The following is a 14066-nucleotide window of genomic DNA, read 5'->3' on the forward strand; positions in this document are numbered from 1 at the left end:
AGGCACTGTACTAAGCACCGGAGTATATCCAAGATAATCAAGATAAATATATGCATATACTTAAGTTATAAAAGAAATGGGATAGTTCACTATTCAACCATCTGATTTTTGCCATTCTAGCTCCAAGAAAACTTCATTAGAGTAAAGCTGGAATTAGAAAATCATATCAGAGCAAAAACAGTTGAGTTCTGCTGGAAATCTTAGCATGCCCACCAAACAATGAAATCTTGTATTGTACTCTCCTGAGCGCTTAGTACAGTGCTCTGCACATAGTAAACTCTCAGTAAACACCGTTGATTGATTGATTCGTTGTGCCCCAGAAGATTGGTTTGACTTGTACAGCATATTACATCCCCCTTTTGCCAAAATGTCTCTTCCCTCTTTTCACTTACCTGTACTCCCCTGAACAGTGCAGAACACTAAAGTTTTCTTCCTTGGAAGCCATTCATATAAGCCTCTCTCCTTCCTCTTCCTTGCTGCAGGTTCTTCTAAAATTAGCCCTGGACCTGCCAGTCACTTGATCTATCGATCGGTCAATGGGCTTTATTGAGCGCTTACCGTGTGCAGGGCACTGTGCTAGGTGCTTGGGAGAATACAATACAGTAGAGTTAGTGGACATGATCCCTGCCCACCAGAAGCCTACAGTCTACAGGGGAAGACAGACATTAAAAGAAATTACAGATGGGGGAAATAGTAAGGAATAAGGATATGTACAAAAGTGTTGTGGGGCTGGGGGAAGTAACAAAGTGCTTAAGGGCTGCGTAGCCAAGTTTAGAGTCGACGCAGAGGGGAAGGCGGATAGGGGAAATAAAGGGTTTAGTCTGGGAAGGCTTCTCGGGGGAGATGTGACTTTCAGAGGGTTTTGATGGTGGGAAGACTGTTGGATATGAAGGGGATGGGTTGGAGTCCCAGGTCAGACAAGGAGAAGGGGGTGTCAGGGAGGCTTAGGTGTGTGTCATGCTAGCGAAGCAGCTTGGCATAATGGATAGAGCACTGGCCCAGGAGTCAGAAGGTCATGGGTTCTAATCCTAGCTCTGCTACTTGTCTGCTGTGTGACCTTGGGCAAGTCACTTCACTTCGCTGGACCTCAGTTACCTCATCTGTAAAATGGGGATTTGAGACTGTGAGGCACAAGTGGGCCAGGAACTGTGTCCAACCCGATTTGCTTGTATCCACCCCAGTGCTTAGTACAGTGCCTGGCACATAGTAAGAGCTTAACAAATACCATATTTATTATCATGATTATTTTAGTACTAAGGCCCAAGGGAGGCAAAATCGCACCTGGGGGCATCTTGGCTTCTGTTGCCCAGTTCCTCCAGGTGCCTGGAACAGGCCTTGCTCACCCTTATGTAAATCATCAGATTAAATGGTTGGAGATGTTTTCAAAGGAATAGTTGGGAGACTCCATCAGTGTTGGTGAGAATTCTGTGCTTTAGCTTCCTTCTGACACTTTCAGATCTACTGATGAGACTCATCCCCTTCTCTGGAGAATTCATTAAATAAAATCCTGTGTGTTTGAAATTGGGATTCAAATACACCATTGGCAATATCCCATCCAAGAGCCTATTGCACTATCATATTTTCTTATGTTCTTTGTATGTCGGACTATGCCAGCAACATGTATCATTTTTGTCATTCAGGAAATCCAGAGGGGGTTAGGGAGAGAGGTGCAATGTATACAAAGACATTTGAAATGAAAAAAAAAATAAAGAAAAACTAGGAATGTGAGCTCTTCATCTGGCAAATCCAATACAAACTCAACTGTGCCCTGAATATATGAGAGGGAAATAGAAATCTGCAATATACACATACTGCTATAATAAACAAATGTTAATTGATATGCTTTGTTTGAAATAGTTCCAGAGAGACTTGCAATGAGCAAGGCTTTTCTGTATGGGCAATTCAACAGCATATGTCAGCCCATTCAGGAAGTGTCATCACGTACAAGTGCTCTCTGCCATCTGGTAGATGACCTGAAATAGCAAAAAGAAATATGTCTATAATGAGTAGATGACTTCATTCTGACTACCTTTGACTCATAAGGTGAAGCATTAGGTGGTTAACGTTTCTTCGCTGTATCTTCAAAGATGAAGTGGGTCTTTATTCTTAATGGTCCTCACCTACTCTTAATGCAGATCGTGGGGCGTTCGAAAAAACAAACAGAAATATCAGGGCTCTGCATCCATTGCCAATCTCCTCCTTCACATATTTTTTTTTTCCTCAGATGGAACAAGTCTACCAGCTCTGTTGTAGTCGTTCAATTCATACAGTTGTATTTATTGAGCATTTTCTGTGTGAAGAGCACTATTAAGCGCTCAGGAGAGTACATTATAACAATGAACAGATACATTCCCTTCCCACAGTTAGCTTACAGTCTAGAGTCTAGACTGTACTCTCCTAAGCGCTTAGTACAGTACTCTACAAACAGTAAGTGCTCAATATACTCTCCTAAGCACTTAGTATGGTACTCTGTACACAATAAGCACTCAATAAATACTTTTGCTGCTGCTGCTGCTGATGAACAGGAACTTCATATATGAAGGGAAGACTCAATTTAGTAATGCAGAGCCCTAGAAATTGCAGTGTAGAGTCAGCTCCCATCCATCCATCCATCCATCCATAAATCAGTGAATCACCCAATAATCTTTATTGAATACTTACTATGTATAGAGGTTACTGTACTGAGCACTTGGGAGAGGACAGTACAGTAGAGTTGGGGTGACATGATCCCTGTCCAGAAGGAGCTTATAGCAGATACTTTGTGTTAAATACTCATTTTGTTGCCCTCATTGGAAAACTATTGTGTGATCTTGTGGGTAAAAGTGTCCCTGAATCTTTAGATTCAGTGTTTAGAGCTGGAAGGACAAGTATTGTTAGAGTCACCTTGCTTGTACAACCTGGAGAATGGTCTAGCAGCCTTACTGGCCAAAATAAGGGGGAACATCCTTGTCTTCAGCAAGGTTTGAACTCCAGAAGGGAACGGAAATGCGATATCCTTTAAAGGGTGTGGGGGCAGTGTATATGTGGCGGTAGATTGAAGGTATTCCTCTTTGAAAGACCATGTGAAACCCTACCCAGAAAAATACTTTTTCTTCTGTTTAGACAGCCTCATCAGGATCATCTGGCAATGTCCAGCATGACCATATTAATTACAGCTTATAGGGTAAAGAATCCCACCTTCTGGGAAATAGAACGAGTCTCCGGCAGAACTGTTACAAGTTCAGAGCAGCATTTAATCGTCCACCGGTCACTGCTTAGTACTGTATATGGTTAGAATCTGAAAGCAGTTCTGTTTCCTCATAAGCCGGATTCAATTATGGTAGCTACTTGCAGCACTTAATTTATGTCAGGGCTTTGCTGGCACCTCAGACACTGTCAGAGCACCTGGTTTCTTGAATGGAATCGAAGCCCTTTGACAGTAGGGATTGTGACCATTCTTGTACATCTAAAACACTGCTGCGTACACCCTGTAGAATCTCAGTAAATATTGTTGGCTGATGGCTCATAGTCTTTTTTTTCCTTTTGGCATTAAGGGACGAAGCATGTGGGAGGATATTTTTATGCGCGCCACTTAGATGTAAGTCTTTTAGGTATTAAGAAACGTAAAATCCTAGAACTGGACAGTTCTTTAAGAGATGATCTGGTCCAGGTTCTGCCTATGTAATCATCATCATCATCATCATCATCGATGGTATTTATTGAGCACTTACTGCATGCAGAGCACTGTACTAAGTGCTTCGGAGAGAACAGTGCAATAGAGTTGGTAGACGTGTTCCTTGCCCACAACAGAGAAGCAGCGTGGCCTAGTGGATAGAGCATGGGCCTGGGAGTCAGAAGGACCTGGTTTCTAATTCCGGCTCTGCCACTTGTCTGCTGCTTGTCCTTGGGTGAATCACTTCACTTTTCTGTGCCTCCGTTACCTCATCTGTTAAATGGGGATTAAGACTGTGAGCCCCCATGTAGGACATGGACTGTGTCTGACCTGACTAGCTTGTATCACCCCAGTGGTTAGTACAGTGCCTGGCACATAGTAAGCACTTAACAAATACCATAAAACAAGCAACGCCACCGCCCCCAACACACAAACCAGCTTACAGTCTCCAGCAGGGGAATAACAGAAAAGGAATGCTTTGTTATTTTTGTAGATATCTCTAGGAATGGAAACTTTACTACTCATTTTACTTATTAGGACCCCAAGACATAAAATAGTTAAGTAAGTTACCTAGTGAGTTTTTCCCTAGGGTGCACTGCGTCTTGTGGGATCATAGAACCTGGTCTATTTATGGTGAACATTAAAAATAAAATATATGAGCCTGGGTTCTAGGTTGCCATGACATTAAAGGATTTTTTTTCCCCCTCTCGAAATGAGAGCCTATCTTTGGACAGTGGAAAGATGTGTATCTTGTAAAAACTGTCTAGCTCAGTTCTACCCCTACCCACTATAGGAAAGGGCTTTCTTCAGTCTTTTTTTTTTTAATGGCATTTGCTAAGCCATTAGTTGCATTTGTAACTATGGGTCCAGCGCTTTTATTTATTTTTTCATGGTATTTGTTAAGCACTTACTGTGTACCAGGCACTGTTCTAAGCACTGAGGTAGATACGAGGAAGTTAGGTTGGACCCACTCCGAATCCCACATGGAGCTCTCAGTCTTAATCCCCATTTTACGGATGAGGTAAATGAGGCCCAAGATCAAACAGCAGACAAGAATTAGAATTCAGGTCCTTCTGCCTCCCAGGCCTGTGCCATATCCACTGGACCGCACTGCTTCTCATGTGTCTAGTACAGTACACCACTCCAAGTGGGTATTCAGTAAGTGCTGCTGCTGCTGTTACTACTAGTCATCACTACATTCTAATGCTGCTGCCATAATAGAAACCAAGAGGTTTACTCTTTCTGAAATGGCCAAGGAATAGCAACCTGATGATACATGACCAAAAACAGAGCTTGAAACCCCTGAGAGGTTATGATTGACATTCATATGGAGAAAACCATTCCCCATTCCATCTGTTTACTGTTGTAAGGATAGATAGACATATAAAATGAAGCCTGTCTGACTGGTAAAGGCAGCACAGAGATTTATAGTATTCAGTAAACAGTTTGTCTTTGGCATTTTAAAACAGAAATGACAGGATGCAACATACAATTTATTTACAAGAAAGAGCATTCGCATTATGAACATAAAAAATGTCGCTGATTATAACATTACATGACATTTTGAAACTAACAGCTTCATTTATTACGACTATATTCTGACCAAGAAAAATATGCCTTATAGGCATTTCTATGGATGAAGATGAAAAATAATTAAAAATCAGTCAAGGACATCATCAGAAAATAAAAGAAACAAGATAAAAAATATCTCATCAGTGCATTTTTACCAAGTGCAGAAGAATGCCAAAATGAAAGACTGCCTCTGGTTTAATAACATGGTGCCTATGTATTGAACCCCTTACCTATTGTGGCCCATACAGAAGTCATTAGTACTGATTATGGGTTTTTTTCCCTTCACACCTTACAAATTTCACCTCATGGGTAAGTTATGTTTACTTCAAGAGGATCTTAAAATGGCAGAGGAAGAGGAATTGAGAATTGACTTGCCGAATCTAGGATACCATAATTCATCTGTACAAAAAGTGTACAAATACGAGGAGGAATAAAGATTGATAAATCTTTCAGCATTGTCACCCCACTTGAAATTTTGACTTGTGTTGTTTTTCTAAAATGGAATTGAAGAGTGTGTATTTATCTAGCCTATCTTGAAAAAGGTAGCCATTCTATTATTTCTTCTTTCTGTAAGCAAACAAGGAAATGAACTCTTTTCATTTGTGAGTGCTCTCACTCAAGCAGAAGCCTGAAAGGCCATCCAGGGAGTACAGAAATATGCATTCTGTTCCATATCCAGAGTTCTCTCTGGAGATGGATTATAGGCTAGATCATTTTTGCCAGGCCTCTGTTTCCAGCAAATTTACTGTGGAATGTTTAATTTTCCTTTTCTTCTTTTTCAACAGGATGAATTAAACGAAGTAACAAATCCTTTCAGAAGTTCAAGTGTAAAAGTTACATCGAATCCCAGGAACCCAATTTCCTTCCAACAAATGGGCTGGAGATTTGCCAATGCGCTCTCTAAGCTCTACTTACCATCAAGCGGTCCTTATTTCTTTCGGACCAAGAAAGTTGAAAAGAAGCAAACTCAGACACGATATCGAGGACCAAATCAGGGCAAAGGGAAGAAAGCTACTTGCTCTGCTGTAAGGTACCACATCTTATTTTATCAATTGATTTGAAAAATTGTATGTCAGAGACAAAGGATTCAGATTGAACCATGCTTCATGTTCAATGCTATTTCTGTCCTCGTTAGTGATGTCTTTGAATATTTTAAACATTAGGTTGGTTTCTTCAAAATAATTATTTTGAAATAGTTGTAGAAATTTTTCTGTGGAAAATTCATTTCAGTGAATCAGCATTGACCTTTGTGTTGAAAAATCAGGTGCTGCAAGGGTTTTAAGTAGAAATGACCAAGCAGGATAGAAGCATTTCACCTTATAAAGCCATCTTTATAGAGAAGCAGCATGGCTCAGTGGAAAGAGCATGGGCTTTGGAGTCAGGGCTCATGAGTTCGAATCCCAGCTCTGCCGCTTGTCAGCTGTGTGACTGTGGGCAAGTCACTTGACTTCTCTGTGCCTCAGTTCCCTCATCTGTAAAATGGGGATGAAGACTGTGAGCCCCACGTGGGACAACCTGATTCCCCTATGTCTACCCCAGCGCTTAGAACAGTGCTCGGCACATAGTAAGCGCTTAACAAATACCAACATTATTATTATTATTATCTTTTAAAACTTTTTTAAAGTCTTTTAAAACCCGAGGCCATGTCTAAGATTAGGAGGAAAGCATTACAATTATGAGAAAAAGCTTAGTTGGGTAGTGTTTAGACAGTTCTATTACTTGTTTCACTGGATTGTTCAAAATTTGGTTGATAACACTGTTGATATAAGACACCGGGTTCGAGTCCCTTTCAACCATATCAAAAACATCTTTGGGGTTGTAGTGCCTATTTTTAGATCAGGATAGCCATGTTTTCATAATCAGATTCTTTACCAGCCTAGTTTTGGTGGTTTTGGATTGGAATTTCTTAGAGATGCTGAGTTGTATGCTGACTCTACTAAACCTGCATTTTTCTCTAGTTGAAGAACAACTGGAGTTTTCAGCTCCACATTAGAAAGATTCTGCATGGAGATAAAGCTTTGACTTTGTGGAAATCATACCCCTGGCCACCTGCTCCTTTTGCTATTTTTACACACTGCTCCCACCTCCTGTTCCCACGAATTGAAATGAACAGAATCACTTGAGAGTTTAAGAGTGTTGAACTCCCCTACAGGTTCAGGAGCGAAGGCTTCATTTAAACTCCAATGTGTCCTCAGTTCTCTTTCACTTGTTCCAAGGTTCCATTGGTATTGTCAGACCACTGATTCCTCAGCCAATGTTCCAAGAAATCCAACTCAAGATTACACTAAATATAAAATACAAACAACTCACAGACCATGGAAGAGAGCATGGTCAGCTGTTGGCCTAAGGAGGCAGCGTAGTAATGAAACAGTCTTTTTTGGTTACCCTACTGCATATTCATGTTCGTTTTACAAACTGAACATTTGCAGGCAAAGGTAAAATGCATCCATTCCTTTGAGCAAACATTTCCAAACTTCAGTGCCCTAAATCTTTTTTTTTAATTGTATGTTTTTCGGTTTTATGTTCTCAGCGTGGAACCTCAGTGAAAACAGGATCTTAGTCTTTTATAGGTTTGGAACAACTCACCACATCCTAGGAAGTTTCTAAATGTTCATAATAAAATTGCTGGCCCAAGGTCCTAGCAATTGACCTGATTTTTACTTTTTCTATAATTGTTCAAGAAATCTTTCATCACTCATCTGTGGTACATTGAACTCCTTTTTCAATGCCTGGGCTCCTTGATTAATGCTCTTTTTTATTCCTCCAAATATATATTTTTTAGATTAAAAAACATAATAAGTTATGACTACATAAATTCCCATTTCTAAAAACTAGATATGTACCATGAGACTTAAAAGCATCAATTTTCCCCTCTCCGTCATTTTTTTTATGGTATTCGCTAAGCAGTTACTCTATGTCAAACACTAGCCTAAACGCTGGGCTAGATACAGGTTAATTTGGTCAGACCCAGTCCCTGTCCCTTATAGGGCTCACAGTCTAAGTAGGAGGTGATTGGTCAAAGGAAGGACTGAATCCTAAGAGAGCGTTTGGATCAGAAAATAAATTAAGAAAGTGCTGCCCCAAGGACATTAGTGTGAACTTCAAATAACCTGGGCTGAAAGAAACCCCAATTTAAGAAGTAGAAAACACCAATCTGTGGATCCCACAGTGGCTAATGTTGGAATTAGAGAAGCAGTGTGGCTCAGTGGAAAGAGCCCGGGCTTGGGAGTCAGAGGTCATGGGTTCGAATGCCGGCTCTGCCACTTGTGAGCTGTGTGACTGTGGACAAGTCACTTAACTTCTCGGTGCCTCAGTTACCTCATCTGTAAAATGGGGATTAAGACTGTGCTCCTCATGTGGGACAACCTGATGACCCTGTATCTACCCCAGCGCTTAGAACAGTGCTCTGCACATAGTAAGCGCTTAACAGATATGAGCATTAATTAGGGACCTGTATTCCTTTAAACTTCGGACTGTGTCCAACTTGATTAACTTGTATCTACCCCAGCGCTTAGTATAGTGCCTGGCACACAAAATACCACAAAAAAAACTAACTTGCCTCAGGTTGGATGGGATTATTATTAGGAGATGGGTAGGTAACAGGTTAAGGTAAGGTCTGCTGACACTGCATTGAATGATTAAAGAGTAGTTGCTGCCTCTTCCTATGACAGGATGCCGATGCCTACAATAGGTCATTGCTGGGACTATGTCACAACCCTTCCAGACTCTTCTCTCCTCCGCTGGTCCAGCCCAACATGACCATCTTGCTCTCTGCCTTTCTCCCTGCTCACAACCCTTGGATTATGTAAAAGTCTGCCTTGCCAGTAGAGACTTAATAATAATAATAATAATGTTGGTATTTGTTAAGCGCTTACTATGTGCCGAGCACTGTTCTAAGCGCTGGGGTAGACACAGGGGAATCAGGATGTCCCACGTGGGGCTCACACTCTTAATCCCCATTTTACAGATGAGGTAACTGAGGCACAGAGAAGTTAAGTGACTTGCCCACAGTCACACAGCTGACAAGTGGCAGAGCTGGGATTCGAACTCATGACCTCTGACTCCAAAGCCCGTGCTCTTTCCACTGAGCCACGCTGCTTCTCCTATACGGCTTCCAATACGGCTCTACCACTTGTCAGCTGTGTGACCTTGAGCAAGTCGCTTAACTTCTCTGTGCCTCAGTTCCCTCATCTGGAAAATGGAGATTAAGATTGTGAACCCTATGTGGGACAGGGACTGTGTCCAACCTGATTATCTTGTATCTACTCCAGCGGTTAGAACAGTGCCTGGCACATAGTAAGTGCTTAACAAATACCATACATTATTATTAGTAGTATTACCCCAGTTTGCCCATCCTGACCCACAGGTATCCCAAGAATGTTACAGGTTAGACTGGGTTTAAGTAGATTTTTTTTGGCGGGGGAGGGGGCACGGAGGGGAGGGATATTGGATGGGTATGGGTCGATGCTTCTACACAGGTACTGGGTAGTTATGAGTTCTAAGTATCATTCAATAATAGAAAAGAGTGCTCCTGTGGTTACCACCTCTTTCAAATCAAGTTTGTTGATGATAATCTAAATCTGTTTTCCTTAAAACCGGCTCTCTCCTAAAGCTCTGTAATTCTTCTAGGATATTGATTGTTCCCGAGTAGGGGCAATGTCAGAGCGGTGACTAGGCTTCTTACTAATACTGTCTTGTCTTACACTTTTGAGTCGACTCCATCCCATGGCGACTCCATGGACACATTTCTCCCAGAATGCCCCACCTACATTTGCAATCATTCTGGTAATGTTATCCATAGAGTTTTCTCAGTAAAAATATGGAAGTGGTTTACCACTGGCTTCTTCCATGCAGTAAACATGAGTCTGCTCTTGACTCTCTCCCATGTCACTGCTGCCCAACACAGGTGAGTTTTGATCTGTAGCAGATCACTTTCCACTCGCTAGTCACCGCCCAAGCTAGGAATGGAACGGTTATGCCTCTGCTTGACTCTCCCTCCCAGAGCCGAGACTGGTAGAGTCCTGGAAACTCTCCAGGTACGATCCTGAGAGGGGATTACTAATATTAGGACAATAGTAATCGGAAGGCTTTCAATTTGGGTTGCCCAGTTTTGGCATTGGGAACTCTTTATATTTAATATAATGTGTACTTGGGTCCTAAGAAACACCATATCTCAGTTCAGATCCAGTGTGTGGAGGATGGGGGAAAAGACGTGGCTAATTTGAGTAGAGCAACAGGGCAGCTGGGGGAAGGAGACTAAGGGAGGGGTGCAAGTTAGAAATTGGGGTTTGAAGGTTGAAAGGATCTTGAGGGGTGGAAGGATGTGATCACAGAGGCACAAGTCCAGTCCATGGTTAATTTGTGGACAGTGAGTGGAAAGCATTGCCTATATTAGGAACTTTATTGGTTCAGCCACTCATTTAATGGAAATTATCCCATCATCACCAGATGACAGCTTTTAGTTGCTGCAGATGAACTGCAGGGAAATCTGTCAACAGCTCCCAGAAACAGCCAGAACCGTATATTCCTTCCATTTTTTCCTCAGAATTCTTCCTTCAAGGTGAAAGATCTGATTCTTGCTTATAGATTTGGGTCATCCATGGAGTTCTGATTGGATGATTGCATTCTTTTGTTGCTCTCTTATGATTTTTATCCAGTATCCTTGGATTTGTGGGAGTGGATTTGTAAAATTCTCTTGGGTCTAGAAAATGAATATCCTGGTCTTATTTTTAGATTATCAGGGAAGGAATTGATAATGTGGAAGTGTTTCATTTAATTAGTTAAACAAGTAGAGTTAATTTCCAATTATTTAGTAGTTTAAGGGTCTCCCAACTGAATAGAGCAGAGTGGAAATGACGTATCACAAATGCTGTCATTCTCTTGGTGCAGTGAAGGGCACATAATATGTTGTGTTTGGTGGTGGGGTGGGGCGTGTATTCTTCTTCCGCTCCTTTTACACAGCTCAGTTTGCGGTTACGCCACTTGAGGGTGGAACATGAACACAGGGAAAATAAAATAGCTGTGAGCTAATGACAATCTGAAGTTTCAAGAGGCAAATTGTCTTCTAATGGTAGTCAGTTATGTATTTTAGGTTTGTTCTGGAGAAAAACTACTGATGGATCCAGGTTGGAGTTAGCAGTCAGAACTAGATACACGGGGGACAAAGAGCGAGAGCCCTAATAATAATAATAGTGCTGGTATTTGTTAAGTGCTTACTATGTGCAGAGCACTGTTCTAAGTGCTGAGGTAGATACAGGGTAATCAAGTTGTCCCAAGTGAGGCTCACAGTTAATCCCCATTTTACAGATGAGGGAATTTAGGCCCAGAGAAGTTAAGTGACTTACCCACCGTCACACAGCTGACAAGTGGCGGAGCCGGGATTCGAACCCATGACCTCTGACTCCCAAGCTCGGGCTCTAGTTTACACCTAGTTATCAAGATATCTAAAGATCACCTGGGAAGCTAGGGGTGATTTGCTCTTCTTACTTGTTAAGGGCTGTAGGGAATTACACTTCAGATAGAACAACCAAGTAGCTATAGATGCCCAAGATGGAGAGAAAAGTTGGAAAGGAGGAGAGGGAGGGTAGTCTACGTGTATTTTCACAGCTCATTAATTTCACAAGCCTTTAAAACTCTGTTTCTTAGAAACATAGTTGGATTCAGAGATGGAACCATCTCAGGGGACTTCCAGTGTATTTCATGCGTGTGTCAAAGGAATGCTTTGATTCTGCAGTGTCTTATCACATGGTTTCCTTGCATTTTTTTTCTTTTGGCCTCTGACATTCAAGCTTTTTTTTCTTTTTCTGAGAAATACATCATTAGTGGTATATGTCAAACCATATTCAGTATGTTTTCTTTCTTAAAAATAAAGAATTGAACATCTCGTCTCAAGGTTTTGAGACAGTCTTGACCATCTATATTTCGTTTGTGTCCTCTGAAATAATATCATATAGCAGTCCAGTATTTCCATATCATTCCCATTTGCTTCCAGAAATGCAGAGTGTCTCACAGAGGTATGAAGTAAATATTTGCATTGCTGCTAAACATAACCTAATTTTCTTTGGTAGTAATAATTTGTGGTATTTCTTAAGCACTAACTAGATGCCAAGCACTGTACTAAACCCTGGGGTAGATACAGGGTAATCAGGTCAGGCACGATTCTTGTCCTACATGGGTCTCACCATCTAAAGGAGAGGAAGAGCAGGTATTTCATCCCCATTTTACAGATGAGGACGCTAACTATGTCTGGGTGCCTGTACAAGTAAAGTGGGTGGGAAGTTGCCGTCACTGACATCTATCCTGAGAGCTGAACTAAGAGATTTAACTAACAGGGCTGGCATTAGCTCCTTGTGGGCAGGGAATTCTGTTGTAGTATATGCTCCCCTATGCTGAGTACAGTGCTCTGCCCACAGGAAGCACTCCAGTACCATTGATTGATTTGGACGCCTGTGCTAATGATATTCTAGCTTCGTAAACGTCTTTGTCATCCTCAAACAGCATTGTCTGTCGCATTTCCATAGCAGGTCTATTGCTAGAGCGTGGATTCTCTGTCTCCTTTAGGAAAATTTAGTATTTGTTTTCTATTTGGCTCCGTTCTTCCACTCCACCACCTTTTCATCTGTTGTTCTTTTCAAACCCTCTCCACAGAGTCATTCAGCCCATTTTTCTTTCCTCCACCACCTCCTCTCTGAAAGAGGCACATCAAACACTAACCACGTGCTCCTAATCTGTTGTCATGTTCATTTATCATCTTCAGCAGCTTCCTCTTCCTGCTCCAACTGTGTCAGTGCAATTTTAGATTAGTAATTGTTAAACATCCATCATATGTAAAGTGATTTGTCTCTGAATTCTGAACTGTTCACGAGGGGACACTAGCCCTCACCTTGTCAAGCCACAACTGATGTCGTTTCAGCCTTTTCTGCTCAGATAAAGCTGTCCAGAAGAAAGAGCCCATTCTGGGCATTAAAAGGCACTAAACTATGACTATAAACAACCCCAAAGATGAGGAAAATAACCCACATCCAAGTATTTTAAGCAGCCTCATCTGTCCATGCCATTTATATCTCCTCATTTATCTCCACCATTCATAGACTCTCAGCTTTCCTTGATATTCCTCCATCAGACTGAAATATTCTAAACCACGGCCAGCCAATTAATCCAGCTGCACGTTAGCCACACCGATATCAAGAAAACAGAGGTCATGCTCAGTGAACACGTTTCAGAAGGAAAGACAGTTGCCCCACCTCATTTTCTCCCTTTCACCTCCGTCAGCCTTCTAGTCACGATTTGAATGTTTGACATTGATGATGTTTTGGAGGCTAAAACTTTAGATGGGCAACATTAGTAGACTGGTTTTTTTAGATTAAGCTAAAGCAGATATTGCTTTTTTTATGCATCCACTGCCTTTATAGACCATGGGGATTTTTCAGTGTTCTTCTGACACTTGGGTAGGAAAACTATTAGCCAAAGCTTTCACCAGCTCCCCGGAACCTCAAGCCCGGGATCTTGGAATTCCTGGGTTGCCTCACCCTTGCCTCTCCATATGAAAGTGCAGTTACCAAATCCTCCTTATTCCTTACTTGTTCCCAAACTGCTGGATATCATGAGAAAAAGTTCAAGAGCATCAGAGGGTCACCTATTTGTAGGCTCGTTCACCAGTCTTCCGTCACTGGCTTTATTTCTTTCATCTCCCCTTTTCTCACCCCTCTAGACTCTAAGCCCGTTCTGGGCAGGGAACGTGTCTACCGTCTCTGTTGTACTGTACTCTCTGAAGTGCTCAGTGCAGTGGTCTGCCCACAGTAAGCGCTCAGTGAACACCATTGATCGATTTACTCACCCACAT

General features: G+C 41.7%; 1 protein-coding gene and 1 non-coding gene across 5 annotated transcripts in view; one reads left to right on the forward strand and one right to left on the reverse strand.

Moving 5' to 3' along the window:
* The window catches only part of TMEM232 (transmembrane protein 232), a 114750-nt gene that overhangs the window by 57818 nt on the left and 42866 nt on the right, over positions 1–14066 (forward strand). For 2 of the 4 annotated variants that reach the window (XM_029053671.2, XM_029053674.2), the window contains exon 13: positions 6010–6254. In XM_029053671.2, the coding sequence (XP_028909504.1) occupies positions 6010–6254 (245 nt within the window). The remainder of the gene's footprint in view (positions 1–6009; positions 6255–14066) is intronic. The other 2 variants (XM_029053672.2, XM_029053673.2) reach the window with 1 other exon arrangement.
* Positions 10141–10278, reverse strand: LOC114807765. Its single transcript, XR_003755838.1, has one exon. It is a non-coding gene; the product is annotated as a small nucleolar RNA SNORA7 (small nucleolar RNA).

The sequence above is a fragment of the Ornithorhynchus anatinus genome, chromosome X3, assembly GCF_004115215.2.
Source record: "Ornithorhynchus anatinus isolate Pmale09 chromosome X3, mOrnAna1.pri.v4, whole genome shotgun sequence".
Taxonomy (NCBI): Eukaryota; Metazoa; Chordata; class Mammalia; order Monotremata; family Ornithorhynchidae; genus Ornithorhynchus; species Ornithorhynchus anatinus.